Source organism: Electrona antarctica, assembly GCF_951216825.1.
Source record: "Electrona antarctica genome assembly, chromosome: 4".
In the NCBI taxonomy this organism is placed as follows: Eukaryota; Metazoa; Chordata; class Actinopteri; order Myctophiformes; family Myctophidae; genus Electrona; species Electrona antarctica.
Genome location: NC_136809.1, coordinates 8,911,946 through 8,939,419, shown reverse-complemented (window position 1 = coordinate 8,939,419; position 27,474 = coordinate 8,911,946). Strand labels below are relative to the sequence as shown.

General features: G+C 43.0%; 2 protein-coding genes across 3 annotated transcripts in view; both read right to left on the bottom strand.

Annotated features, from left to right (window-relative positions):
- LOC306922407 (uncharacterized protein) overlaps nucleotides 1-27,474 on the bottom strand; it is a 107,785-nt gene that overhangs the window by 70,525 nt on the left and 9,786 nt on the right. The gene's annotated exons all lie outside the window — the stretch shown is intronic.
- The window catches only part of LOC306922409 (ribosomal protein S6 kinase beta-2-like), a 28,116-nt gene continuing 12,366 nt past the window's right edge, over nucleotides 11,725-27,474 (bottom strand). For both annotated transcript variants that reach the window (XM_079499985.1, XM_079499986.1), the window contains exons 6-16: nucleotides 27,275-27,422; nucleotides 26,266-26,323; nucleotides 24,862-24,962; nucleotides 24,047-24,137; nucleotides 23,820-23,910; nucleotides 23,176-23,283; nucleotides 22,661-22,723; nucleotides 20,570-20,647; nucleotides 18,531-18,638; nucleotides 17,767-17,879; nucleotides 11,725-13,895 (exon numbers count right to left, since the gene is read on the bottom strand). In XM_079499985.1, the coding sequence (XP_079356111.1) occupies nucleotides 13,703-13,895; nucleotides 17,767-17,879; nucleotides 18,531-18,638; nucleotides 20,570-20,647; nucleotides 22,661-22,723; nucleotides 23,176-23,283; nucleotides 23,820-23,910; nucleotides 24,047-24,137; nucleotides 24,862-24,962; nucleotides 26,266-26,323; nucleotides 27,275-27,422 (1,152 nt within the window). In that variant the 3' untranslated portion in view covers nucleotides 11,725-13,702. The remainder of the gene's footprint in view (nucleotides 13,896-17,766; nucleotides 17,880-18,530; nucleotides 18,639-20,569; nucleotides 20,648-22,660; nucleotides 22,724-23,175; nucleotides 23,284-23,819; nucleotides 23,911-24,046; nucleotides 24,138-24,861; nucleotides 24,963-26,265; nucleotides 26,324-27,274; nucleotides 27,423-27,474) is intronic.

Below are 27,474 nucleotides of genomic sequence, written 5' to 3'. Positions count from 1 at the left end.
CCTGGACTGGACCCCAGTTTGAGAAGCACTGATCTAGCATATTATGTTATACTTATTTCAAATGCATAATTGTATTTTCTTTCTTTTAACATTACTAAAATGATTGTATTGACCAAATACTATTGTAATGTCTATCGATTTAATTTAAAATACCAATGAACAGATTATGGGGGGAATGTAACCTCACCAGAGCCACAACATAACACAAGGAGCACGAGCATGGCAGACACCTTGAATCCAATACCAACCAGAAGGATGAGAGTATTACCTGCAGGAAAATGTCAGCATTTTTTTTAGTAAAGAACATTTACAATGTCTGACGCAGTAATACCAAATTTCTCTCTCTCTCTCTCTCTCTCTCTCTCTCTCTCTCTCTCTCTCTCTCTCTCTCTCTCTCTCTCTCTCTCTCTCTCTCTCTCTCTCTCTCTCTCTCTCTCTCTCTCTCTCTCACTCACACACTCTCTCTCTCACATAATATTATGTTGCACCCATTGATTGTAATTTCATTTCATGTATTTATTTATTTCGAACATATTAAAATATAAACTTTGAATATATATAAAGACATGCCCTTTCTACATAGGCCTAATCCTTAATTTATGTTTGTGGTAGAAAAAGAGTATAGGAAGTTTTAGTGAAAAACGTATCGGGTCCTACCCCCCCCCCCCCCCCCCCCCCCTTCTTTGTGTATCTCAAATACATCAAATCTTAATCTTCTTATCGAGTCTTATCGATGTGGAGTTCATAGTACTGAGCACTGATGTCACAGACTGGCCTACCAGTTGTATGATAATGGTACTGCACTAAGTAGGCTACTTTGACAATGGGCACTCTGGCTTTGAGTGAAATTGGAATGGGTACTACTACTAATTATTAAACAGATCATGTTTAATAACTGGCGGCCTTGGCCGAAGCGGGGATCAAACTGGTGGCCTTGGTTGAAGCGGGGATCGAACTGGCGGCCTTGGTTGAAGCGGGGATCGAACTGGCGGCCTTGGTTGAAGCGGGGATCGAACTGGCGGCCCTTCTCAGAAACGACAGTTTGAAATGTCGGTGCTTGAAAATATTTGGATAAATAATTGCTTCCAACAGGATTTTACATGAAGCTGAATTAGATTTGCATTCATTCCCTTTTGAATTACTGACATTTACAATGGCAATGCCGCATAACTTTACGGTACATTATTCCAATTCCATTCTGACTAAATCTGTAGGAATAGTAACAAAACATCTGTCTAATGGTGGCCTGTCAGGGACAATAATATTATTGCATTGTTTTGGGAGAAAAGCAGCAACTATTCTGTACCCATCCACTGTAGTTGTCATACCTCTGTTCCTCAGACAGGTCTCGTCGAAGTGGAGTTCAGAGACCATTTCACCCACAGGGTTCTCCACCTTACAGCTGTAGGTGTCATCTCCATCCTGGTCCTTTATCTCCAGAAGCAGAGAGAGGTTGGTGGAGAGGTCAGGGCTGCTGGTGTGGTTGAGTATCTCCTCTCCTCTGTACCAGGACAGGGTCACGTCTCTCCCGTTCTCCACAGAGCACTCCACTGTCAGTGATTGACAGCTGTCGTCCACTGAAGATGCATTGAATCTGATGTGCGGAGTGGAAACAGGACCTGTAAGAGAGAGAGATGTGTGCATTCTGTAAAAATGAGTATATTCAAAGAAGTCGATTGACTGAATATGGTTCTGAACTTTAGTAAAACCTTAATTGGCTTCCAGAACTCCCTGACCAGGATTTAAGTCAAAATATTGTATCAGGTTATCCTTTGATCCATGAGTGAGTAACCAGATGTCGTGATTTAAACGAAAAATCCTTTCACTCTCATTGCATGGTGGAACCGTTCTCAAAATCACACTTTTAGCACATAAGGGAATCAAAATATCATAGATCTGTTTTGTTTGTGTTTGTTTATGTTCTCAAAGTACTATTACTAGTACTAGTACTATAAGTCATACTGTGTGACTTTTTCAATCAAACAAAAAGCTTTCATTGCTACAATTGTCACAAGAACCATTCCACTTTTGTTTTTGTCAGTTCCAATAGAACAGACCTAATATAGTGTTGCCAAAAAGACACCTACCGGTATGTTACACAGTGCGACTTAAATGTGCTCCTATACAATTTACTCACTGTAGACATTAAGGTGGAAACGGTGAGATGAGATTTTGACGGCAACGATCTGTGCATGATAAAATCCAGTGTCATTGATGTGGAGGTCAGTGATGGTGAGAGATCCAGTCTGACCGTCCAGCTGCAGTCTGTCTTGAAATCGCTCAACATACGTTACCACCTTGCCAGCGTTCAGGTTGGCGATTCGCGTGTCATTGTGATTGTTGACTGCTCCAAATGTCCAAAGTGCCTTGATGCTCCTCTGGACAGTAATTCCAGTCTCTAATGTGATTTTAGTTCCTTCTCTTCCAATCAACATCATCGCCCCTTTGTCTGCCCACACAGAGTCTAGCAGAGCTGAGAGAGTTGGAATTTGGTTGAAATTAGTTTAATGTTTTCCACAAAACTTCATATTGTTGAAGAGCAAAAGTAGTTTCTAGTCAGGTCATTGCTAAGTCACTGAAGGTTAAAATGGAATGGGAGCAGAAAAGATCAGATTTCCTACATCCTTGGGATCTTCTTAATATGCCTTACAAGGCAGAAGACCTATTATTCAGTTGTTGATTACTAATAAGTATTTGTTTCTATTGTAAATTAGTTTGGAACAAGAACCTATTCTCAAACCCAACACCCCCTGTCAAATAAATACAGTGCGCACAGTTTCCTTAACCACCTAAATGACTTGGACCTCATTTATAGGAAGTTGAGGTTCAGAATGTGAAAGAGGAAATCACCTTTACTTTGTCTAACTATGTGCCATTGTTAATGTTTGCCACAGAATCTTAAGACTTCCATGGATCAATGAAAGGCATAATATTTCCTCTTCAAAATAACGATATATCATATTCATCCTGTGAATAAGAATATCTCTCATACTGTAGATTTAAGTACTGCTGTCAAATATTGCTTGCAAAGTAGTTAAATTAATCAAGTGATTGCTCCTATCATATACATACAGTATTATTGAAGAGTAGTATAGTGCATATTTGTACGTCTCTAAATGTTATGATGAAATTAACATGGTGGACCCTATTGTATGTGTCGTCCACAGTTAACAGTTTTGTATTGAGTTGTGCTTGAAATGTACTGTAATTTTCCAATCTGTTAATAAATACTTCAATCAATCAATCAATCAAAGAAAACAAAATATCATAATTTACAACTGGACTCTAAAACTGTGTTTAAAAATAGTATATAAAGTATAAGCAGCTCACCTGCCGTGAAATAAATGATAAGTCTCATTCTTGTAGAGTGATGTGTCTTCACGCACTGCTGTCATAACTACCTGGTTCTCTTTAGCAGGAGTATCAAACTCTCTTTCTCTTTCTCACTTGCCCCCACCCACTCTCTCCTTGCCTAAGTTACTTAAACAACAATGCAATTGCACACACTGCCACGTAGTTAAATGTTCCACTTTATAAGATAATAATGTGCTACCTGCTACTCTTTTTTTTAATTTTATAATATTTATTTTATTTGGAAAAAGCAGTACAATAACAGCATTTCTATGCATACATAGCCTACATAGGACACAAGTGCAGTTCCCAGGATCTTTTTTTTCCACCCCTCTTGTGTGTGTGTGCGTGCGTGTGCGCGTGTGCGTGTGTGTGCGTGTGTGAAGCACTGAAGTACCATGCCAATACCGCTGGATGGCACTGTTGAGCAGTGTCACACACACACACACACACACACACACACACACACACACACACACACACACACACACACACACACACACACACACACACACACACACACAGAGGCCAGGGAGATCGAGGGCTTGTACAGCACAGTACAGTAATCTCCCACTTTACATTTGTTCTAAATTTGAACAAATGTCAGATCAAATGCTTGGCTGCACTATGTCATGCCCCCAACAAAATCTGAGGCTGGAAAAAAAGCCTTGCTATTTTTTTTACCCTGGTCTTGGAATGACCTACAGACCAGACTCAAACTGGACCCTAGTCTTGGAATGACCTACAGACCAGACTCAAACTGGACCCTGGTCTTAATGACCTACAGACCAGACTCAAACTGGACCCTGGTCTTGGAATGACCTACAGACCAGACTCAAACTGGCTTCTGTGATTCCCCTAGTGAGCTTTAAAAGGATTGCCATGGGCGCACTTCCCAAACATTGCTCCTGCTTTGACGTATAGCAAATGTTGGTTCTCTTGCTTTTTAGTTTATTAGCAAATTTCGTTGCTTAGTTTTTATAAATTAGCCTTTATTAGTTGCGTTATTAGATGTTCCTGTTCTCCCTTTGAGCTTCTTCGGTAGTGGGTACTGTAGTTATGAGCGTTGCATGTTTGTCCTGTTATTGTCTTGTGTTTATTGTTACTGGCAAGAGCTGTGTCACTTATTTTGCCTCTTCTCTTGGCCAGTTCACACTTGTAAAAGAGACTTCAGTGAGTCTCAATGTGGTTTTTACTGGTTAAATAAAGGTTAAAAAAGCGACTTTAAGTTGAACACACAACGCGCACAAATGATTAATTTAATTACCAACACCTGTGGAGATCGGTCCAGTCCATGGACGTCATGCATTCATATTCTGTGAATACAGTAGTCAGAGTAGTGAATGGATTATGTTCACGTTTCAACCACTGTGTTTGTGAATTAAGCTTCACAACTGATTTATTTAATTTACATGTGGAGCTTGACCCAGTGTGCTGATCTTGCCATGCCAGCCACTGTGAACTAAGCGTCATAGATGATTTATTTAATGACATGTTTCGGACGAAGCGGGGATTGAACTGGCGACCTTGGTCGAAGCGGGGATCGAACTGGCGACCTTGGTTGAAGCGGGGATCGAACTGGCGGCCTTGGTTGAATCGGGGATCGAACTGGTGGCCTTGGTTGAAGCGGGGATAGAACTGGCGGCCTTGGTTGAAGAGGGGATCGAACTGGCGGCCTTGGTCGAAGCGGGGATCGAACTGGTGGCCTTGGTCGAAGCGGGGATCGAACTGGCGGCCTTGGTTGAAGCGAGGATCGAACTGGCGGCCTTGGTCGAAGCGGGGATCGAACTGGCGGCCTTGGTGGAAGCGAGGATCGAACTGGTGGCCTTGGTCGAAGCGGGGATCGAACTGGCGGCCTTGGTCGAAGCGGGGATCGAACTGGCGGCCTTGGTCGAAGCGGGGATCGAACTGGCGGCCTTGGTCGAAGCGGGGATCGAACTGGCGGCCTTGGTTGAAGTGGGGATCGAACTGGCGACCTTGGTCGAAGCGGGGACCGAACTGGCGGCCTTGGTCGAAGCGGGGATCGAACTGGCGGCCTTGGTCGAAGTGGGGATCGAACTGGCGGCCTTGGTTGAAGTGGGGATCGAACTGGCGACCTTGTGATCCATACCTGCCCCTTCTCAGAAACGACAGTTTGAAACATGTTGGTGCTTGAAAATATTTGGATAAAAAATCGCTTCCAGCAGGATTTTACATGAAGCTGAATTAGACTTGCATTCATTCCCTTGCTTTATCTCAGGATTTCTCTCCTTTTCCCTCTTCTTTTTTCTCTTTTTCTTCTCCCCCCTCCTTTTTCCTTCTTCTCCCCCTCTTACAGTCGCATGTTCCTGGACCGCTAGGCCAGCGACGGACTGTAAGGAGGCTTCATTAACTGACCATTCACGGAAGGAGGGCTTCATTAACTGACCATTCACGGAAGGAGGGCTTCATTAACTGACCATTCACAGAAGGAGGGCTTCATTAACTGACCATTCACGGAAGGAGGGCTTCATTAACTGACCATTCACGGCAGGAGGGCTTCATTAACTGACCATTCACAGAAGGAGGGCTTCATTAACTGACCATTCACGGAAGGAGGGCTTCATTAACTGACCATTCACAGAAGGAGGGCTTCATTTATTGACCATTTACGGAGCTCCCGGCTTCATTCGCTTCATTAACAGGCCAATGGAATAGCCCCCAGATTCCTATCTGCTCAAGATTCTACTTGCAGGTGGAACTGGTTACAGAAAAACGGTCCTACTACTGGCCTATTTGCCAATATTGTGAATCAATCGAATAAACAAACAGATGACCTTAAGACTAAAAGAGCTGGGTGAAAGAAGATGGGGGAAATGGATAGATTATTTAGCTAGCGGAGCAGATCTATGATGAATATGGGTTGCATCCTCTCTATTGTATATCTCAAATCCTGTAAAATATGTTTTTGTTATGGTACCGTACGTCCCATGACCTCTTTATTTCTATTTTACTTAGACATACTTACATACTTTTTCTTTCCTTTATTTTTTGTTCTTGTGTAGGCCTACTCTTTGTCTTACATAATTTTTGAAATATAAAAATAAAGAGTTTAAAAAAAGATATACTGTATATTTGGATGAATGTGCACGCACGTGCACGCGCACACACACACACACACACACACACACACACACACACACACACACACACACACACACACACACACACACACACACACACTTTCACATTTTTGTTGCACGACATGGTGGTTTGACCTCTCTTTCTCTCTTCCCCCACCCACCTCAGTCTCTCTTTTCCTCCCTCGAGTCTTTCTTCTAACTGTTGTCTTCACCTCCTCAGTCACTCACTACTGTATAGTCATCTCTCCACTTGCTCTCTGACACTTAAATCCTTCCTGTCTGCAATCTGCATAGCGGCCTCCATACACTCAAGCCAACAATCAGTCCGTCAGGTGAGGTTTACATTTGTATTTCTTCCAGGTTTTGTTGCATGAACATAACTGATATACAAGCTCACAATGTGTCGCATCCACTGTGCATTATGAGCTGGTAGATCTGCTATTTTCACCTCGCAACATTTGAGTACCACAGATGAATAACAGTCTAAGTCCACACTATTGATCCATAATGTATAAATGATAGATAAGGGTTCAGGACAACGAGGCCTTTTCGTGGAGGGGTCAGTCTGAAATTTGGACTTAGACTGTTTTTCGTCTGTGGTACTCAATTTTGTCTTCCCGCTTCTTTTCCACCTCCTCCTTTCATTTGCCGCTCAAACGTCTGCCATCCTGCCATCTAACTGTCCATCTATTTTCTCTCCTCTATCCACCTTTACTCCTCCTCGGCCTGTCCAGACAACTGCCTTTGTCCTATCCCATCATTTTCCACCTTCCCACCAAAGCAGAACGTTTCTTGTCATTAAGAATGTCCCTTTATGTCTTTGTCTCAGACTCAGTCTGTCCCTGTTGGCATGTGGTCGACCTCACTAACCCCTGTATCTCACTACTGTATTGAGGTTTATTCTGTGTTTGTAATACATCATTCTGGACATCCTGTCTTAAGGAATTCCCATTTGTATTGACTGTCAGTCAGTGGAGATGTTTTGTGTCCTGTCATCTATATACTGGCCTGTAATGTTGTTCATCACAGGCCTAAGACAATACAAGGGTGAATACTACATTGATATTTACATTTCTAATTACTATTCTTCTTCCTAACTCAGTCTCTACTGTTCACCAGAAGAACACGTGGGAATTACTGATGAACAACTAAAAACACATTTCAGATTTCAGGGTGTTGTCAAACAAGAACTATGTTGAAACCGAATGACTGACATCACCAGCCAGCTACTGACATTACTAAACAGTATAATGATTTGTGTTAATGGGAACACTTTGCTACTATTTGCACTACACGTGCTAAATTGTTTCATTCAATACCTATACATTTAAATGATTGTTACTCACTCCAGCCATAAAGATCTATAGCAGATTTGAATTGGGTGAAATATACCGGTAATATATGTGGGTCTTTGCAATTTATACAGTAAAAAAAAAGAATTGATTTTGATAGATAAAACACAATTATACACTACTGGTGTTAATGGTAAGTTAATAGTAGAATACAAATTGTGAAGGTTTGACTTTGAAGGAAGGAGATTGTTTCATGTTTGGTGATTTATTTATGGTGGCACTTGTTTCCTGCTCACTGACAGGTGTGGGTTGTGCAGAAGAGCCACAGGGCTGCAAACACACGGGAGATGAACAGTGAGCGCTATGCCACAACGGATCACAACTTCCTGTTTGACACAGAATGCTCAAAAGCACAATGAGTCATTTCCTGCTCTTATGTCTTTGTGTGTGGAGGGGGCGGTTGGTCTTGGTGCCTCTTTAGTGAAGTGAGGCGGCACATTTAAGCGTGCATGGGTATTTACAGCATTTCAGAAGGTCCAATGTTGACTCAAAACTGGCCTTTTACACACACAAACGCACCAGCATACACGCACCCACGCACGCACGCACGCACGCACGCACGCACGCACGCACACACACACACACACACACACACACACACACTTTTATACCTGAACTACAAGCTTGCAACGTTTCCCCACACACATTTAAATGTTTGAATAGGGCTTTAGTGGTTAAAGTGGAACTACAGTATGTAACTTTTTTTCATGTTAATGCAATATAACTTATACAACTGGGGTATAGTTGTATTTCGTCTCCCTGCTCTTCTATTGAGACATTTAGATCGTGTCAAAGGTCATGTCTCACCTAGACACAGGTCAAAGGTCATGTCTCACTGACACAAATGTTGACCTGATGGTCAAGATTGTCCCCTGAGAAAGCAGGCAGGCTCTATTAGCTCAATGGTACAAATGTCAGCACTTGCGCGGGAAACCGGGTTCAAATCCGCGGTAGAAGAGGAAAGTTACATATAAGTGAAGCTTTAATTATCTTTCTAAATGAACACTTTGAACACAATGGAAATGTAGACAGTGGAAGTAGAAGAGCATACTGTAGACCGAGGATACTTAAATATATCATTCATGAGTCGTGACATCCAATCCATATCCAATATCCATAACATGCCAAACTACAGATAAGCTTAGGAAGTGACAGCTTTTATAGGGTGTAGCAATGTGACACGTTGTGAGCATGTAGATCTGCTATTTTTTGCCATTCGTCGTATGACAGCTTGTGTTCTGATTTTATTTCCACTCTCACTTCTCTTTTCACTCTGCCTCTCTGTCTCCTTTCCTTTTCCTTTCATAGTGACTATGAGGGCCATACTCAACCTGCTTATGGGCACTCTCATTGTGATGCTCCTGGTTCCTGATGCATCTACCAACCAAACCACGACCTACGCTTCAGATATGACTACAACCAACACCTCTGATACTGAAAATTCTGCTGTAGGGGTTCTGAACACAACCCCTACATCGCCATCCACCCAGACGCAGTCAGACTACACCAGCTTGCAGCCTAGTAGTCAGCATTCCACTGCACCGCCTTCAGCCACATCCACCGACCCGGGGTCTGCTACATCTACTACTATTACTACTACTACTACTACTACTACTAGGCCTACTACTTCTCCTCCTTATCACAAAATTGTGATACTTGTAATACTGATGGTCATCATTGTGGTCGCACTGTTGGTGTTGTGCATTTACAAGGTGGTCACCATCCGCCGGTCCGGCCGGGACAACATCGTGGACCGGCTGCTACTGGGCGTAAGGGAAAGAGCGAGGGCCGCGATCGGTGCCCTGGAGGGATGCCTCGGCTTCCGCCTGTGCCCTGGAGGGGGGGTAGAGGAGGAGGAGGAAGAGGAGGAGGAGGAGGAGGAGGAGGAGGGACACGGAGAAGGGGAAGATGTGGAGGCTGGATTGGGAGGCGAGAGAGACGGAGGGGAGAAAGCAGGGGACAGCGATGAGAGTGATTCCTCAGATGACTATTCCAGTCTGGAGGGCATAGGCCTGAGGGAGAGAGTGGAAATGAAAGAGGAAGAGGGGGAGGAGGGGGAGGAAAAGAGGAGTGATGTGATCGAGGCGGAGCAAAATGATACGGAAGGGCTCGGGGAGGGCACTGTCACTGGGCCCGGGGAGGGCACTGTCACTGATAAGGACGGAGGGGTGGAGGAGGGTGCAGAAGAGAGTGCTCCCATGATCAACTCCCCGTCTGAGAACAACGAGGCGGAGAGCGATTTGTCCGACATCACTGCTCTGTAATGCTGCGTTCACACGGGCAGATGAAACGATGCAGTCTACCATTCATTGTCAATGGAAGCCAGTGACGTGAAGCTACGAAGCAGCTATGACGCGTGAAGCTGCCTCAAATTAGGCTGTGATGCGTTTTTGCATCGTTTTCATCTGACCGTGTGAACGTACCATAAGGATCGTAGTATATTCTCTGACGTCAGAGAAGTAAAGAGGCACAGTGGTGGTGACGGCATCCATTTCTCTAGTCTACTCTACACCAATCAGAGGGTTGCAAAATCACTGAACCACTTAGCCACAAAGAAATGGTTCAAATTATATATATACTGTATACTATGAAGGGTTAAAGTGGGTGAAGGAACATTTCACCCCTTTTCTTATATAATTGGTCCTGGTGCATGGTGGTATGGTACCATTTCATTTGACATATAGGCACATTTTCCTAACCATACACCGTCCACCTCTGAGACACAGAGTGTGTAGACAGAAATGACACCATCCCATAGTGATGATAATTAGTTAGAACAAATGTGCCTATAGGTTGTGCCTATATGAAGATGATTTAGAAACAGTAAAATGTGCCTTTGGATCTCATTTCAACTGGGGGAGAAAATCAGTTTGAGGTACAACATGCATGTTGTTGCTGGGGCACAAATTATTATCTTTTGTGGTGCAAAAACGTAACACTTTTCAATGCTTTGCTTTTAGTACCCATGAATGTGGTCTTCCTAGACTAGACATTAGGCAGCTTGATGTACAGTACAAGTACACCGGACATGATGCTTGAATTTCACAAGGAATTTACCCCGTAATCCAACCGGGATTGCATTGGGTACCATTTTCTTGAGAGTCTTTGGTATGACTCTGCTGTGGATTCCTTCAAATATCAGGGCAAGACCACTGAACTGGCAAAAACAAATGATTGAAGTCACCCTTTTCGCTGAAAGGTTGATGTCCCTATACTTCTACGGCCCATTTCTCCCCCTCGGATGTTCTCTGTCTAGAAAAGTGAAGTCTATCGAATGAGGAATGTATGAACCTTGCCCAAACTTTGTATGATCATTGCCAAAACGTTAATAGTTGAAAAAGGTTGTCAAACTCATGTAGGCTAATCCACAGTTGGCAATGAAAGGATGCATATTCTAATTTAGAAATCAGGGAAGCTAAATGGTGATAGACTTCATTACACAAAACCCTTGTTTACATAAAAATATCACAAAGCTGTATATCATAAAATGTTTTTCTACTGTTACTATGCTTGCTTTGATTAACCTTACAATAAAAAAAAATATATATATATCTTCATTATTTCTATTATTACCATATAACACAATGGCAAGACAAACCCCAAATCAAGGTCCATCATCTGTATAGCCTGATGAATATACGGTACAAATTCTATATACTCTGATGAATTGAAAATGGAGGACCCTGATGTAAACAAGTCTTAGTGCTTTTTCTGGTTTTATCCTCGTAGCAGTTTTTGTATTGTCCTGTTTCGTTTGAACTGTACCCATTTTATGTGAATAGAACTTTCAATCAATCAATCAGCCTAGCCCTGGCGTAGACAGCCAGATGCAGTAATACTTGTCAACCAGTAGGTGTCCTATGAGACCACTTCCAATTGTATGTGCTATACATTATATTGCATTAACACAAGTACAAAGGTTGGTTAAAATAACGTTTTATTCATTAAAATAACATCTGGACTGCAGCTTTAAATACATGACATGCAGACAATGAATTGCTATAGAAGGCGCAATTTAGCTAAAAAATTAACCATCAGTTTACATTATGATGTCATTCAATATGTCCCATTACATTTATCCATGTTCAAGGCAAATCTTTGCTGGTCTAAACAACACAATTATTTTTTAATACATTAGGATTAACAAGCCTGATTGTAGACTCAATAGTAATCATACAAGACTGAGGCCTATATTCACCTTCTAATCATTTGATTGAGGAAAAATTATTTATCCCTACAATTCAAGGTCCTTCAATGAATGTTTCCATAAGAAATAACACACTCCCAATGCTCATACAGACACCTAGTCGTAATAGCACTGCGATCACCTTTTCCAGTGTCTTGCGTGGGTAGTTAAACAGCAGAGAAAAATATAAAACGCATCAATCTGTGACATATCAAGCAAGAAAACCAAACCCGTAAAAGGTCTTGTGATGCCATCATGCTAGGCCCAGGGTTCATGTTGATTTAACGCCTATATAAATACATTTGTTTTGAAAACCAAAAATACTCTTTTTGATACAAGACCATCTTAAGGTGTCCATTTTAGACAGCTTTATATACACACACACACACACGTGAATTACAAAAACATATATGAATATGTGAGTGGTTTTGTATGACTGCATCTGTACCAGAGTACCAAGTTTCATGTTATGTCCATAAAAGAAGCATGGGGAACCAATGAGCTTCTAAAAATATTAAATGCATGATCCTTCTGAAAACATTAGATTTGAACCACTTTTCATACCTAATCATATGACAGTGTCATGCGGCAAAAAATAGCCAATCTACAAGCTCACAACACTTTGCAATGGCAACACACTGTGAGCTTGAAGATTTATTTGAAGAAAAAAAAACATTGCCTATGACGACATGCCCAAAATAGGGACGGCAGGTAGAAAGTGGTCTTAAGGGAATACCACTAATACACTGATCCACCCTGGATCAAAATGAACACCACATTATGACAGATGCATTTGGAAAAAGACGCCGACGGCTGCAGTGTAAACTAGTTTGGCAGTAGACACGGAATATTCTGCTGGATGAGACAAAGATGAAGACAAGACAAAAATCATACATTTTAGATAATGTACAGGTCACATTTCTTCTTCCCTCCAGGAGACATTCGGAATAATAATAATAATCATTGTCCACATTCTACAAAGTGTGTTTTTATCCAACACCATATTACTCCTACAGGCGACAAATCTTGATTTCAGGGCCGAGGAGCCAGAGGATGCATTGAAATCTGAGGTCTGTTTCGATTTAAGCACCAGTGGTTAACGTTTCCCTTTTCTTTAATTAATATAAACTACTGTGACAAAAATCATAATAAAACGTCACATGCCTAGGTGGCCGTTAATGACTGCACATGATGTCAGATTGGATTAGACCTTTAGGAAAAAAATAAACCACAGCAAATGTACTGCATTATAACACTGAAAGAAAAGAAAACCAGGGACAGGGCTTTCTTGCATTATTAACCAAGCCTATGTTTTACTTCATGGCGCTGTGTGAAAATAGTAGATCTGCTACATAATCAACATGAAAATTTCAAAATTGATAAGAGAGACTCTCCAGGAAAACAAATACTCAAGTAACCCTTGAATATGACTAAATATGTTGTAAATGAACACACTTTTGGCTTTAGTTTAGATTGCTTTGAAGCTGGCTTAAACACAAAGACAACCGGCAAGAAAAACAACAACCTACAAGTCACCGTCAACAGATTGTACTTTGTTTGCCCGGCCATGTCATATGACAAAGGACGCATGACACGCCCATATTGTCAGCCGACTGAAAATGCGTCCGCTTTGCCATGCGACGGGGTATACATCAGCGGTTAAGCGATGCACTGCGCGTCGACCTCAGAGAAAAAAAAACTCCTCTTGCGGTTCATCTCCGGTGGCCATTCTTCTTCTTGTTCCTCGCTGGCGTCCTGATTGGCTGCGAGGGGACGCCGTTGTCCAGTGGCGTCGACGCGGCAGGGGGAGGAGGAGCGGCCGCAGGCGACGTCGGGGAGAGAGCGTCCGGCTCCGCGTCGCCACTGCTGGATTTGAAGTTACCTGCCAGAGAGAACTTCATGGGGCTGGAGGAGTGGACGGGGAGAGGAGGGAGGAAAGACAAGAAGAGATAGTTTTCAGTGGTGCACTGAAAACTATTTAGAGTTGAATGTGGACAAAACAAAAGAACTGGTCATTGAAACAACCCACACTGGACTTAACCCACTCCTCATTAATGGTAAAACAGTAGAACAGGTTGACAGCTTCACATATCTTGGACTCACACTGGACAATAAACTTAGGTTTGATTAAAACATTACATCTATCCAGTCACTCCATGTAATTCGTAAGCTAAGATCATTATCTGTTGCTCCTCATCTTCTGTTATTACTGTACAAAAGCATTATCCAACCCGTTCTGTTGTACTGTTCCGCAAGTTTCTACACCATACTGCCCATGCCTAACAGAAACAAACTTTTCAGTATTACCCGTATTGCTTCCAAGATCATCGGACTCCCTAGTCCCCACACCCACACTTTCTGATATGAACAGTAAGGCCATTACATGGTTAGCACTTTCAATATCAAATGACACTGATCATCCTCTGTATCGCTTTTTTAACCTCATGCCATCTCGACAAAGATACAGAACCTTGCCATGGAAAAAGGTGTGTTTCAGTAGCAGTTGAATGCACCCCTTGCTTACAATGGCTGTACCCCACAAAAGAGGCATCGAGACCTGTTGACGCAACTTTCAGAGCTCGGTTCTATTTTTTAGCTTTGGTGCACATCACTGTATTGTACAGTGCATTGCAGTGTGTATGTATTCTATGTAGTCTGTTTTCACTTGTTTGACCATTCTAGAAAGATAAGTCAGTTTTAAAATGAAATAGATGTGAACAGGTGGACTTTCAGTGTGACAGGGCCTTAAGACTGACCTTGAAAGTAAACCATGATGTAAGCAACACAGCTGCAGCTACTGTAATCAATGTAATAATGGGTATGTTAGATGTAGGTGTGTCAACAATGTCTATGCTTGCACATTGGTACCCCCATGGCTCTGGGCTCACATAAACACATGTTGCCCATTCTGGGCGGGAACCCCTTTTGGTGTTTTAAGCATTATGTTATACTTTTAGCTATAGAGGGTATGCGCGTGACATCATCATCAAACCAGGAAGTTATGCAGGAACGCCTACTGAGTGGCAAAAAACTACTTTCTGGCCTTGACAGCCCATACATACACACAGAAAAGTCATATCTGATTGCATTAAACAACATTAAACCATGTTAAACTCACTTTGCCACTCGATGTGCCATTCACTTTAAGCATGCGCATACTCTCTATTGTGTGGCACGCATATCTTTTAATATATAATTATTTCAGAGTGAACGCTTTTAACTCAAATCTTTGCTTCCGAGGGGTTCCCTGGAATAACATATTTTCAGATGGGGCTCGGAGGCCAATTACATATGATTTTGAGGGTCCTTGACATGAAATATTGAGCACCACTCATATAGAAACATACCTGTATTTCAGAAAACTGTCATGATTTAGAAGATTTTCAGGGTACCATGCCCCTATGCCCTGTATACTTCATACCGGTAGTAAATCAGGGTACCGTGCCCCTATGCCCTGTATACTTCATACCGGTAGTAAATCAGGGTACCATGCCCCTATGCCCTGTATACTTCATACCTGTAGTACCAGTAATCAGGGTACCATGCCCCTATGCCCTGTATACTTCATACCGGTAGTACCAGTAATCAGGGTACCATGCCCCTATGCCCTGTATACTTCATACCGGTAGTAAATCAGGGTACCATGCCCCTATGCCCTGTATTCTTCATACCGGTAGTAAATCAGGGTACCATGCCCCTATGCCCTGTATACTTCATACCGGTAGTAAATCAGGGTACCATGCCCCTATGCCCTGTATTCTTCATACCGGTAGTAAATCAGGGTACCGTGCCCCTATGCCCTGTATACTTCATACCGGTAGTAAATCAGGGTACCATGCCCCTATGCCCTGTATACTTCATACCGGTAGTAAATCAGGGTACCATGCCCCTATGCCCTGTATACTTCATACCGGTAGTAAATCAGGGTACCATGCCCCTATGCCCTGTATACTTCATACCGGTAGTAAATCAGGGTACCATGCCCCTATGCCCTGTATACTTCATACCGGTAGTAAATCAGGGTACCATGCCCCTATGCCCTGTATACTTCATACCGGTAGTACCAGTAATCAGGGTACCATGCCCCTATGCCCTGTATACTTCATACCGGTAGTAAATCAGGGTACCATACCCCTATGCCCTGTATACTTCATACCGGTAGTAAATCAGGGTACCATGCCCCTATGCCCTGTATACTTCATACCGGTAGTAAATCAGGGTACCATGCCCCTATGCCCTGTATACTTCATACCGGTAGTACCAGTAATCAGGGTACCATGCCCCTATGCCCTGTATACTTCATACCGGTAGTAAATCAGGGTACCATGCCCCTATGCCCTGTATACTTCATACCGGTAGTAAATCAGGGTACCATGCCCCTATGCCCTGTATACTTCATACCGGTAGTAAATCAGGGTACCATGCCCCTATGCCCTGTATACTTCATACCGGTAGTAAATCAGGGTAGCATGCCCCTATGCCCTGTATACTTCATACCGGTACCAGTAATCAGGGTACCATGCCCCTATGCCCTGTATTCTTCATACCGGTAGTAAATCAGGGTACCATGCCCCTATGCCCTGTATACTTCATACCGGTAGTACCAGTAATCAGGGTACCATGCCCCTATGCCCTGTATACTTCATACCGGTAGTACCAGTAATCAGGGTACCATGCCCCTATGCCCTGTATACTTCATACCGGTAGTAAATCAGGGTACCATGCCCCTATGCCCTGTATACTTCATACCGGTAGTAAATCAGGGTACCATGCCCCTATGCCCTGTATACTTCATACCGGTAGTAAATCAGGGTACCATGCCCCTATGCCCTGTATACTTCATACCGGTAGTACCAGTAATCAGGGTACCATGCCCCTATGCCCTGTATACTTCATACCGGTAGTAAATCAGGGTACCATGCCCCTATGCCCTGTATACTTCATACCGGTAGTACCAGTAATCAGGGTACCATGCCCCTATGCCCTGTATACTTCATACCGGTAGTAAATCAGGGTACCATGCCCCTATGCCCTGTATACTTCATACCGGTAGTACCAGTAATCAGGGTACCATGCCCCTATGCCCTGTATACTTCATACCGGTAGTAAATCAGGGTACCATGCCCCTATGCCCTGTATACTTCATACCGGTAGTAAATCAGGGTACCATGCCCCTATGCCCTGTATACTTCATACCGGTAGTAAATCAGGGTACCATGCCCCTATGCCCTGTATACTTCATACCGGTAGTAAATCAGGGTACCATGCCCCTATGCCCTGTATACTTCATACCGGTAGTAAATCAGGGTACCATGCCCCTATGCCCTGTATACTTCATACCGGTAGTAAATCAGGGTACCATGCCCCTATGCCCTGTATACTTCATACCGGTAGTATGACGAATAGAGAAAATAGTGAACTACAACCTTACAGCGTACGCCGCACTGCAACGTGTTGCACTGTTTTACTTTTACTTTTCTTATGACATGCTCAAAATAGAGACACCTAAGTTACAGTGGTTAATTTGCTCCCATTTGCGGTATAGTTGGTATGCGTGTGACATCATCATCGTACCCGGAAGTTATGCGGGAACGTCTACTGAGTGGCAAAAAACTACTTTGACTGATTTTGTCTGATTGCGTTAAACAACGTTAAATGACATTAAACTCACTTTGCCACTAACTTTATGCATGTGCGTATATACCCTCTATTGTCTATTGGAACGTCACTAGGTAGGATCCATTACATGTGCGTACTGTTAACATTACAGCGTTACCTTATCGGCGTGCGGGGGCTGCTGTTGTGTCTGCGTACAGGTCGCACTCGGGGCTCAAAGGAGAAGTCTTCCTTCAAACTCTCCAGGACAGACGGAGCCACGTAGGAAAAACCCTGACAGGAAATCAATCATCCAAACTGTCAAATCAGTTCAATCAAATATTATTATTGTGTTTCATTAGATCAGTGGTTCTCAACCAGTGGTCCGGGGACCACCAGTGGTCCTTGAGGGGATTCCAGGTGGTCCCCAGCTAAATGACGGAGAGTTGGTAACCAAATTATAGATCTTTAACTCTTGAGAGCGTAAAATGAAACGGGTCCATTTGGTTGTTTTTACGCTCTCAAGAGTGACATTATTGTTAAACACCTACATTACTTAAATAAAAAGAATCCTGCACAATTAGAGAATGTAGATGTAGAATACTTGTTTTTTATCAACATTTGACTATCATCTCTCCTATGGTACCACATCAATACAGCATGGAATTGTGAACAAAATCTTATCCAACGACAACAACATATTCTACGTCTTGCGTCGGAGAGGTTAAATCTCATCAAACGGTGGTCCGTGGCTCAAATGCCGAATAAATAATGGACCTTGATACTGTATGAAAAGGGTTGAAAACCACAGCATTAGATGGTACACAAAGATAGAAGAGATCATTTATTATTTTTGTACGAGGTATTTCTGACATGAGTAGAAAGAAGAGTAAAAAGAGAAAGACAGAGTTTTTGGTAAACGTGCGTGTGAGGGGAAAGACTTACGGCGAAGGCGCGCTGTGCACTGTGGCTGAGCGTGGAGTCATCCGGACTGTCCACCGGGGTCTGTCTGGTGAACCTGGTGTCAAACTGACTCACGTCCTCGTCTGACTGCTACAGAGAGAGACGGACCAAGGGACACAGGGGACATGGAGGGAGGGGATTGGGGTGGTTGAGGACCGAGAGGGGGGTGAGGAGACAAGGAGAGAGTGAGGGCGTGAGGCAGAGACAAAAACTGAATTCCAATACCCAAAATCTTGGCCACTTGTTCACTCACCCTCGGTCACTCCAGCATGGTGGTGTGTTACGGTGAAATTGGTGACCTGCTGAAATATGTGACAATCGTGTATATCACATAACGTCAGTGTCCGAAGCTAAATCATTGGGGTTTGTTGTTTATTAGAAGAGATCAACCTAGTGGAAGTTAGGCCACGTATTTAAAGACCTCCATGTAAGTTATGTGAAGTCCACAAAATGGTCACATATTTCGCCAGGTCACCAATTTCACCATAACACCACCATGCTGGAGCGGCCGAGTGTGAGTGAGAAAGTGGCCGAGATTTGGGGTATAGAGGGTATGTGCGTGACATCATCATCAGGAACGCTTACCGAGTGTCAAAAAACTACTTTCTCAGTGCGTCCCCATTTTGCTTTAAATGCAAGACAGAGATTGGTAATTATGTTCACTGTCTTTGGTCCTGTGTGAAGCTTCAGAACTATTGGTATGACATTGTATCAGAACTCTCTGTTATTTTTGGTGTCCCAATCGATTTAAACCCGTTGTGTCTTTTACTTGGTCTCCCGGATGATCGTGTTATTGATGTCAAACATAAGAGGTTGTTCAACTTATTAACGTTTGCTGCTAGGAAAAATATTCTTTTGTTTTGGATCAAGGATGTTGCTCCATCAAAGAAATCATGGCATAACATTGTAATGGACTGTATTCCTTGTGAATACATTACATGCATGTTGCATTCTAAATTGGACACTTTCTACAAAATTTGGGACCCTTATTTAGATCATATTGGACCAACATTGTCTGCCACAATACTTGGAGGTTTTCCGTGCCAACCTTAGATATCTTATATGCCAGCATTCTTCCCTAGTGTGTGCTCCGCTTTGGGGTGGGGGCTGGTCTGCCCTTTGGGTATGGGGGGGTGGTCGCCCGGGCAGGGGTCTCGATGCATTGCATCGGGGCCGCTTCTTGGGGCGGTGGCCCTGCCGCCTGGAGGGGGGGCGGTTGCCGCCTTTGAGTGGAGTATGCATGGGTCTGCTCTTATTGTAATGTTTTGTGCCTATGATAACTGTATTGTCTGCCTTTTTAACATGTATTTATATACTGTATGGATGTATTTCCTGAATGGGAGTCTATCAAAACTCAAGAGTAATTATGGTTCATTGTCCTTGCCATGTCTTTGTATGTTCAATCTTTTTATTTATAATGATGTTGTGCCTGAGCTGTTTTTTTTTTGTTTGTTTTTCTTTTCTTTTGTTGTTTGTTATTATGTTCTTGTTGTGTAATGTCTGTTTGTTGTCTTTAAGTTTGTTAAAAACCAATAAATATACTTTATAAAAAAATAAAAAAATAAAAAAAAAACTACTTTCTGACCTTGACAGCCCATACATCCAAACAGAAAAGTCCTATTTGATTGCTTTAAATGACTTTAAACAACATTAAATTATCTTTGTTGCTCACTTTGCCACTCGATCTGCCACTCTATCTGCCATTCACTTTATGCATGCACATACCCTCTATTGGAATTTGGCTAAAGACAGTGCGAGTGTCCACTGACCACTGAGGAGTTTTCTCCCCCGTCTGAAAACACCATGGGCCCTTAGTCTAAAAAATGCTTCCAAACAATCAACTTGAAAATATTTCAGCCCTCAGCAAGCAGATATAAAACGCCACACGTGCGTGAACACACAAGCGCATACTAAAATCTTGGTGGCCACAGACCCTTTTTGTCTGTGTGTGTGAACAAAACAGCATTATGTACAGATGTTCACTAACAGTGACCACAGTGTAATGATGGCTGGTTCATTACCAACTGGGGCTTGTAAGGCGGCTCCACTCTCCTGTTTAGCAGGTCGTCCCAGTTGACGTGTCTGAAGAACGGATGCTTCTGCAAAAGGAAAAGGCCTTTCAGAGACATCCTCGTGGAATAAAGCAAAATAAAATCTGATGACTGCAATGTAATGATGATGTTCAGGCATTATCATTCTAAACCTTACATTGGTGCTGTTCCACATTCACATACAGCCAAACAGTTGAAGAATCACATTATTTGATGCTTTAAACTTTGCTTTTATGACATTTCTGAGACCATGCATGTTTATGGAAGATGCTTCTAAACATGTATTCTATTGCATGTTTGATCACTTCAAATACGCTTTAATCTTAAAATAACTACAGAAAATAGCCAAATCTACAAGCTCACGACACGTCACGCTGCTACGTGTTGTGAGCTTGTAGATCTGCTATTTCCGCTATCCAATTGACTTAAATCAGTCATAGCGACCGAGCACTTTTTAATCCATGCGTCTCACAGAACAACCTGCTGGATCCCAACCAGTCAGGATTCAAGAAGGCACACTCCACGGAAACTGCACTCCTCGCAGTCACAGAAGCACTACATGCTGCCCAGGCTGCTTCCCACTCTGCAGTCCTGATTCTCCTAGACCTATCGGCGGCATTTGACACAGTGAACCACCAGCTGCTCCTAGGCACCCTAGCTGATCTAGGCATCGGCGGGACGGCGCTGAAGTGGTTCTCCTCCTACCTCTCTGACCGGACTTACCAGGTTTCTTGGAAAGGTTTGCTATCATTCCCCCGCACCCTCCAAACTGGGGTCCCACAGGGATCTGTACTTGGTCCCCTCCTCTTCTCACTGTACACTAAATCCCTTGGCACCATCATCTCTGCTCACAATATATCCTATCACTGCTATGCCGATGACACACAACTGTTTCTATCCTTCCCCCCCTCTGCCACCCAGGTAGAAGAACGCATCACTGCATGCCTGGCTGACATCTCACAGTGGATGTCTTCCAACCACCTCAAGCTGAACCCAGACAAGACTGAGCTTCTGTTCTTCCCAGCTAAGTCCTGCCCTATGCGGGAGCTAACTATCTCCGTAGACAACGCCCTGGTAAAGTCTGTCCCGACAGCCAGGAACCTTGGTGTTGTCCTGGACAGTCAGCTCTCGTTCAAAACACACATCACAGCTGTCACTAGATCCTGTAGGTTTACACTCTACAACATACGACGAATTAGACCATTCCTCACCCAGGAGTCAGCCCAGCTCCTAATCCAGACAACAGTCTTGTCAAAACTTGACTATTGTAACTCCCTCCTTACTGGCCTACCGGCATGTGCACTTAAGCCCCTCCAAATGATCCAAAATGCCGCAGCCCGCTTGGTCTTCAACCAGCCAAAATTCTCACATGTCACCCCCCTTCTCCGCTCCCTCCATTGGCTCCCGGTCGCTGCCCGCACAGAATACAAAACTCTGATGCTGGCATTCAAAGCAACCAAAGGCATGGCCCCCCCATATCTCACAAGTATGATCGTACCCTACAAACCCTCCCGCGCACTCAGATCAGCCAACGCAGGGAAGCTGGAGGTACCTTCACTAAAAACGCCGGGACAACGCTCCACATGTCCCAAACTCTTCTCCCTTCTGGCTCCAAAACTATGGAATGCACTTCCCATCACAGTCAGAACTGCAGCCTCACTCCCAATCTTCCGCCGTAGTCTGAAAACCCACCTCTTCAGACTCCACCATGGCCCGTAGCACTTGCCCTAGCCTAGCCCCTTAGATAGCACATTATGTAGACTTAGATAGTATTTTAAACAGACTTATAGCTTGTTACGTAGACAGCTCTAAAATTGCACTTTATGTAGTCATAGCACTTTATAGTACACATGTATAATATATTATATAGTATAGTATGTATAGTTTACATAGATACTCCACTGTTACGTTCTTAGTCTAGGCATGATTCATGATAACTACTTTTTATATATGTGATGTATGCCATGCTTTTGTTATTGCTTAATGTAAGTCGCTCTGGATTAAGAGCGTCTGCTAAATGCCTAAATTGTAAATTGTAAATTGTACCAGTGTGTTTGTTACCTGGATATCAGCGCAGTCAGCTTTGCTGGAGCCCAGTCTCTGTGCTGCGCTCTTCTTCAACAGCTGAAAGAGGAGGCGGGGGGGCAGAACAGAGACATTACTTGGCAGGGTTAAACTTATTATAGTATTATGTATTATAGTTAACTAAAACCAATGAAATAACAACTAGAATTGAAATGTTAACTAAATACAACAACAGGGTGTTACAAGAAAAAAAACCTAACTGAAATGGAATTGTGTTTACAAAATTAACTAACTAACTAAAATCATAAAGAAAATGTCCTTGGTTGTCTTAATTAGCAGATCTACAAGCTTCCAGATTTTTAAATTATTTGCTACAGTGTCATTTTAGTGATTTAGTTTGTTTTTTTTGCTGTCTTTTGCCTTTTTTGGTCTATTCGCGGCCGCCTACTAAAAATCATACTGTTGTAGCTGGTCATGCATATATGGGAAACACTGGTGTGTGTGTGTGTGTGTGTGTGTGTGTGTGTGTGTGCGTGCGTGCGTTACCACACCTTCTTGATCATGTCCCTGGCATCGACAGTCAGATACGGAGGCAGGTTGAGTTTACATTTGAGAATCTTATCGATGGTCTTCTTTCTGTTCTCAGCTGTGAAGGGAGGCTGGTGGAGAGACAGCGGGAGAAGAGAGGACAGAAGGAACAACATATGAAACATGCATGCACACTTTCTATATGTCAAATTAGTATGTGACCCTACAATGAGTAACATGAGTTAACTTGTACATTTGTGATACTTGGATTAACCATCACATGGGGTATAGCAAAGATAGCTGATCTACAAGCTCACAATGTTCTGTGATTTCATGTGTTGTTGTGAGCTTGTAGATCTGTTTTTTTTAACATAATTATGTTTTTGCAGTAGCACCACCAGCTTGAAAGCAGTTAATTGAGACAGATTCATTTTCTTCTTTTTTTTTACACAAAACATCTAAGCAGCTCTGTTTGACCTCCTGAAATATAATACCTTCTGAAATGTTCCTAGGCCCAGCAGTCATAGAAACATCAAACATGCAGAACCTACATCACTGTCACTGTCTACATCACCCCCCCCCCCTCTATGTCTCTCTCTCTCACCGACCCAGTCATCATATCATACATCAGGGCTCCCCCCTCCCCCTCTATGTCTCTCTCTCTCACCGATCCAGTCATCATATCATACATCAGGGCTCCCAGGCTCCACCAGTCCACTGATCGGTTATGTCCCGACCTAGTCAGGATCTCTGGAGCCCTGAGACGGGGGGGAGAGAAAAGAGAATGAGGATGAGAGGGTAAGAATGGGGGTGAAGTGATGGAGAAGTGTGTGCGTGCGTGCGTGCGTGCGTGCGTGCGTGCGTGCGTGCGTGCGTGCGTGCATTATCACTTACATGTACTCTATGGTGCCACAGAAGGTGTGTGTGACTGCTCCATCATGAATGGATTCTTTACACAGACCAAAGTCTGTCAGCTTGATGTGCCCTTTCAATACAAACAAAACAAATTGAATAAAAATGTGTGAAATATACACCTGTTGAAGAGAAGGTCAACATTAGGGTATGAGTCATTTTTCAATGTAAGCCAGCAACTTCAAGCTACAAATTGAAGCAGACACGTATCACTGCGTGACGGGCTACAAAACAAAATAATACTTTGAGCTACAGATGTGCCGTTTGAGAACTTCACATGTCCTGCCATTGGCAATTCAGTAGATTGTCAGTGCGTTGTCAGAACATGTCAGTGAGAAAGGGGGGGAAGTGATTTTTACTAGCCTAGTTTGCTAGTCGACTAGTTGTTTAACTACCTATTATTTAAAAAATCACACCCCTGTGAACTGAGTGGTGCAAGGTCTTATATAGCCTGATCAGCTGTGGTCTGACGTAATGTCAGTGACCATAGTAACCATGCTCATTCTTTTGGGCCCCACGTACAGGTACACACAAACACGGATACAGACAAAGCTGGTTGTTGGAGTGGTTTGCACCACTCAAAAATAAATAAAAACTGTGTACATTGGTGACTATAATCTAGCATTCTAGCTGATCTTGAAACCTACAAAAATAGGAGAAAAAAAAAAACCTTTTTTTTCTTATCAACTAGTCAACGAGTACCAACGAGGTCAACTAGTAGTGGATTTACTAGTCGACTAGTTGAATAGTCGCTTAATAGTCGCGTAAAGCCCTAGCACACACACGCAGAGGCTTACCCTGGTGGTTGAGCATGATGTTTTCAGGTTTGAGGTCTCTGTAGATGATACCATTGGAATGGAGGTGACCCAGAGCTAATGTGATCTCTCCTAAATAGAAACTAGACAAACACACACACAAACATGTCAATACAAACGTAACAAAACTGTCTGATCGGGCCTATTAGATTGAGATTGGTTACGTGACAGAATAAAACCATACGTTTGTCAGAAATGCAAATGAAAAAGGTATCTGAAATGAACAGATGGTAACTCAAGGGTTAATAAACAGCTCTTGTTACCCACAGCGCTCTGACTGGAGAGTTGTCCTCATAAAATATATTTTATAAGTTTATTTTATTTCTCCATATTTTTTTTTTACAAACGTTTCATCTATCCAGACTCCGTCAATGTCAACACTTTCATCCATTGAAAATGGAAAAGGGGGAAATATAAAACCATCCAATACATGTCATGGGCAAAGGTCAAATATGTGAAGAATGAAGATAAGACTGTCATCAGATGACATGGTTCTAAATTCTAAATGACACATTCTGCTGACCTTTAGCATCTGGAATCCTCTGACTTTCAGGACCAGAATGCGTTACTTGGCCAAATGTATTTACACTGACATGGTGAGCTATGTGCATATACAGGCAGATGGGCAGCAATAAACATTTTAATTCAGTTCAGTTGTGCGAGAGTGAGGACCAGCAAACACCAACTCAGGATTCCTGGATCACTGCCCTCCACACTTTCCTATCTAACATCAGGTTATTGAGCTCTGCAGTGTTGTTAGCTAAGCTGTCACCTAATACGTCCACGTCGTAGGTGGTGCGCTTATTTCCCCTCCTGGCTTTGCCCTGGGTTGGCTCCCATACAAGTTCTGGGTGCCTGACGCAGTGCCATGCCAGCCTCATCCTTCTCTCTCTGACTTTGTCTGTGACCCGTGGTAGGTCCCCATCAGAAATGTGGACCTCTATGGCATAGAGGTCCACATTTCTGATGCGGTCCGTCCATGTGACACCTAGTGCCATTCGTAGCATTGTTGTATAGTCTAGACTCCATCCAGGGCTCTTTCCTGTTGTACTGTGATGTCTCAGCCTCTTACAGCAGTACTGATTGACTCCACAGTATGAACAGCCGCCTCTTAATATTTACACACTAATAGCTGTAATGTACCTAAGATTTTCTAATGCTACCTACAGCAGTATTCTGCTTACTTTCCAATGTGTAAACAATCCAAGTTATCAAAACTCGATAACATATACTGTAGATAACAGGGTAATTCAAGGTGGATTGCAACCATACCTGGATGATGAAGTTAGTAAATGTCAGAGGCTAGTAAATGTCCTGCTTTTACAGTATGTAATCAAACAGTGATTTCGTATCTCAAGGGGAGTGTCCAGAGCAGGCCAGGCTTACCAGGCTGTGTCCTCCATGAAGATACCTTCCTTCTCCAACTGCATGAACAACTCCCCTCCTGACAAACATAATAAATGGATTAGTAACAGCAGCATTTTGTCACTTTCTACCTACAAGGTAGGCACTGTAGTTTGGGAGGAGCAGTGAAATGTATGCACAACAAAGTCTATTCAAGAGAAGTAGAAGTCTCTTACAATCTGGGAAAATAACGTAACCACATGAATCCTAGTGTCCCTGTGGGGTGAAGATTTGAGGAAAAATAACAGATCTATAAGCTCACGTGTCGCAATGTGACACGTTGTGAGCTCGTAGATCAGCTATATTCTGCAAAGATATTTGTAGTAGAATGAGGGTTTAAGTGGTTTGTTCCACAACAAACAAGACAAGACTCCCATCTCTTTGAATGGGGAGACATCTACAGGTATATCTAAAAGCTCTGACATTATATATGCATTTTATGACGTATTTAGAGGATATGCAAGACATGACAGTGAGTCAGATTCAAACTCAGGTCCTCGTGACCCACAAGGACTATGTCCTTGCATCTTTAGGAATGCTGGCGAATTGTATATGAAATGTGTAGTATGTGGAGTATTAAAATTCATGCAAACACAGATGCTTGTTCGTAATGTATGTGTAATGTATGTATGTATTAACCACATTCAATAAAAGGCTATGATTAGCAGATTAGCGAGATGATCAAGTCAGTTCAGTTGGCCAGTTTTGCTGACAGCATTGTCTTGTATCTAAATTTTTGCTATTCGTCATACGGCTAAGTATATAGGACTTAAGTCGTTAAGTGATAGTGCTCCGTCTCCTTTTTTTTACTGTCCATGGAGTGACACATGAATTATGTCACTGAAATGTGAAATCCACACGACGACCATTTAAACGTTCAATTCACACAAGAACAACAATGCGGTTCCTTGAAGTGGTCCATCATTGCGTTTATGCCAATTCCAGAGCGCGGCCTCCGTTTTCATCCAGCCTGCCTGTCTGTCTGTCTTACCTATCAGACACTCCAAAATGAGGTATAGTTTTCCGCCAGTCTGGAATGCGTACAGCAGGTCCACAATGAACGGATGCCTCACCGTCTCCAGAATCTCCCGCTCCGCGCGCGTATGGGCTGTATCCTTGGCGTTACGCACAATCTTGGCCTGCAGGAGGGCAGATGGAAGAGATGGTGGAGGGAGGCAGGGGAGGTGGGAC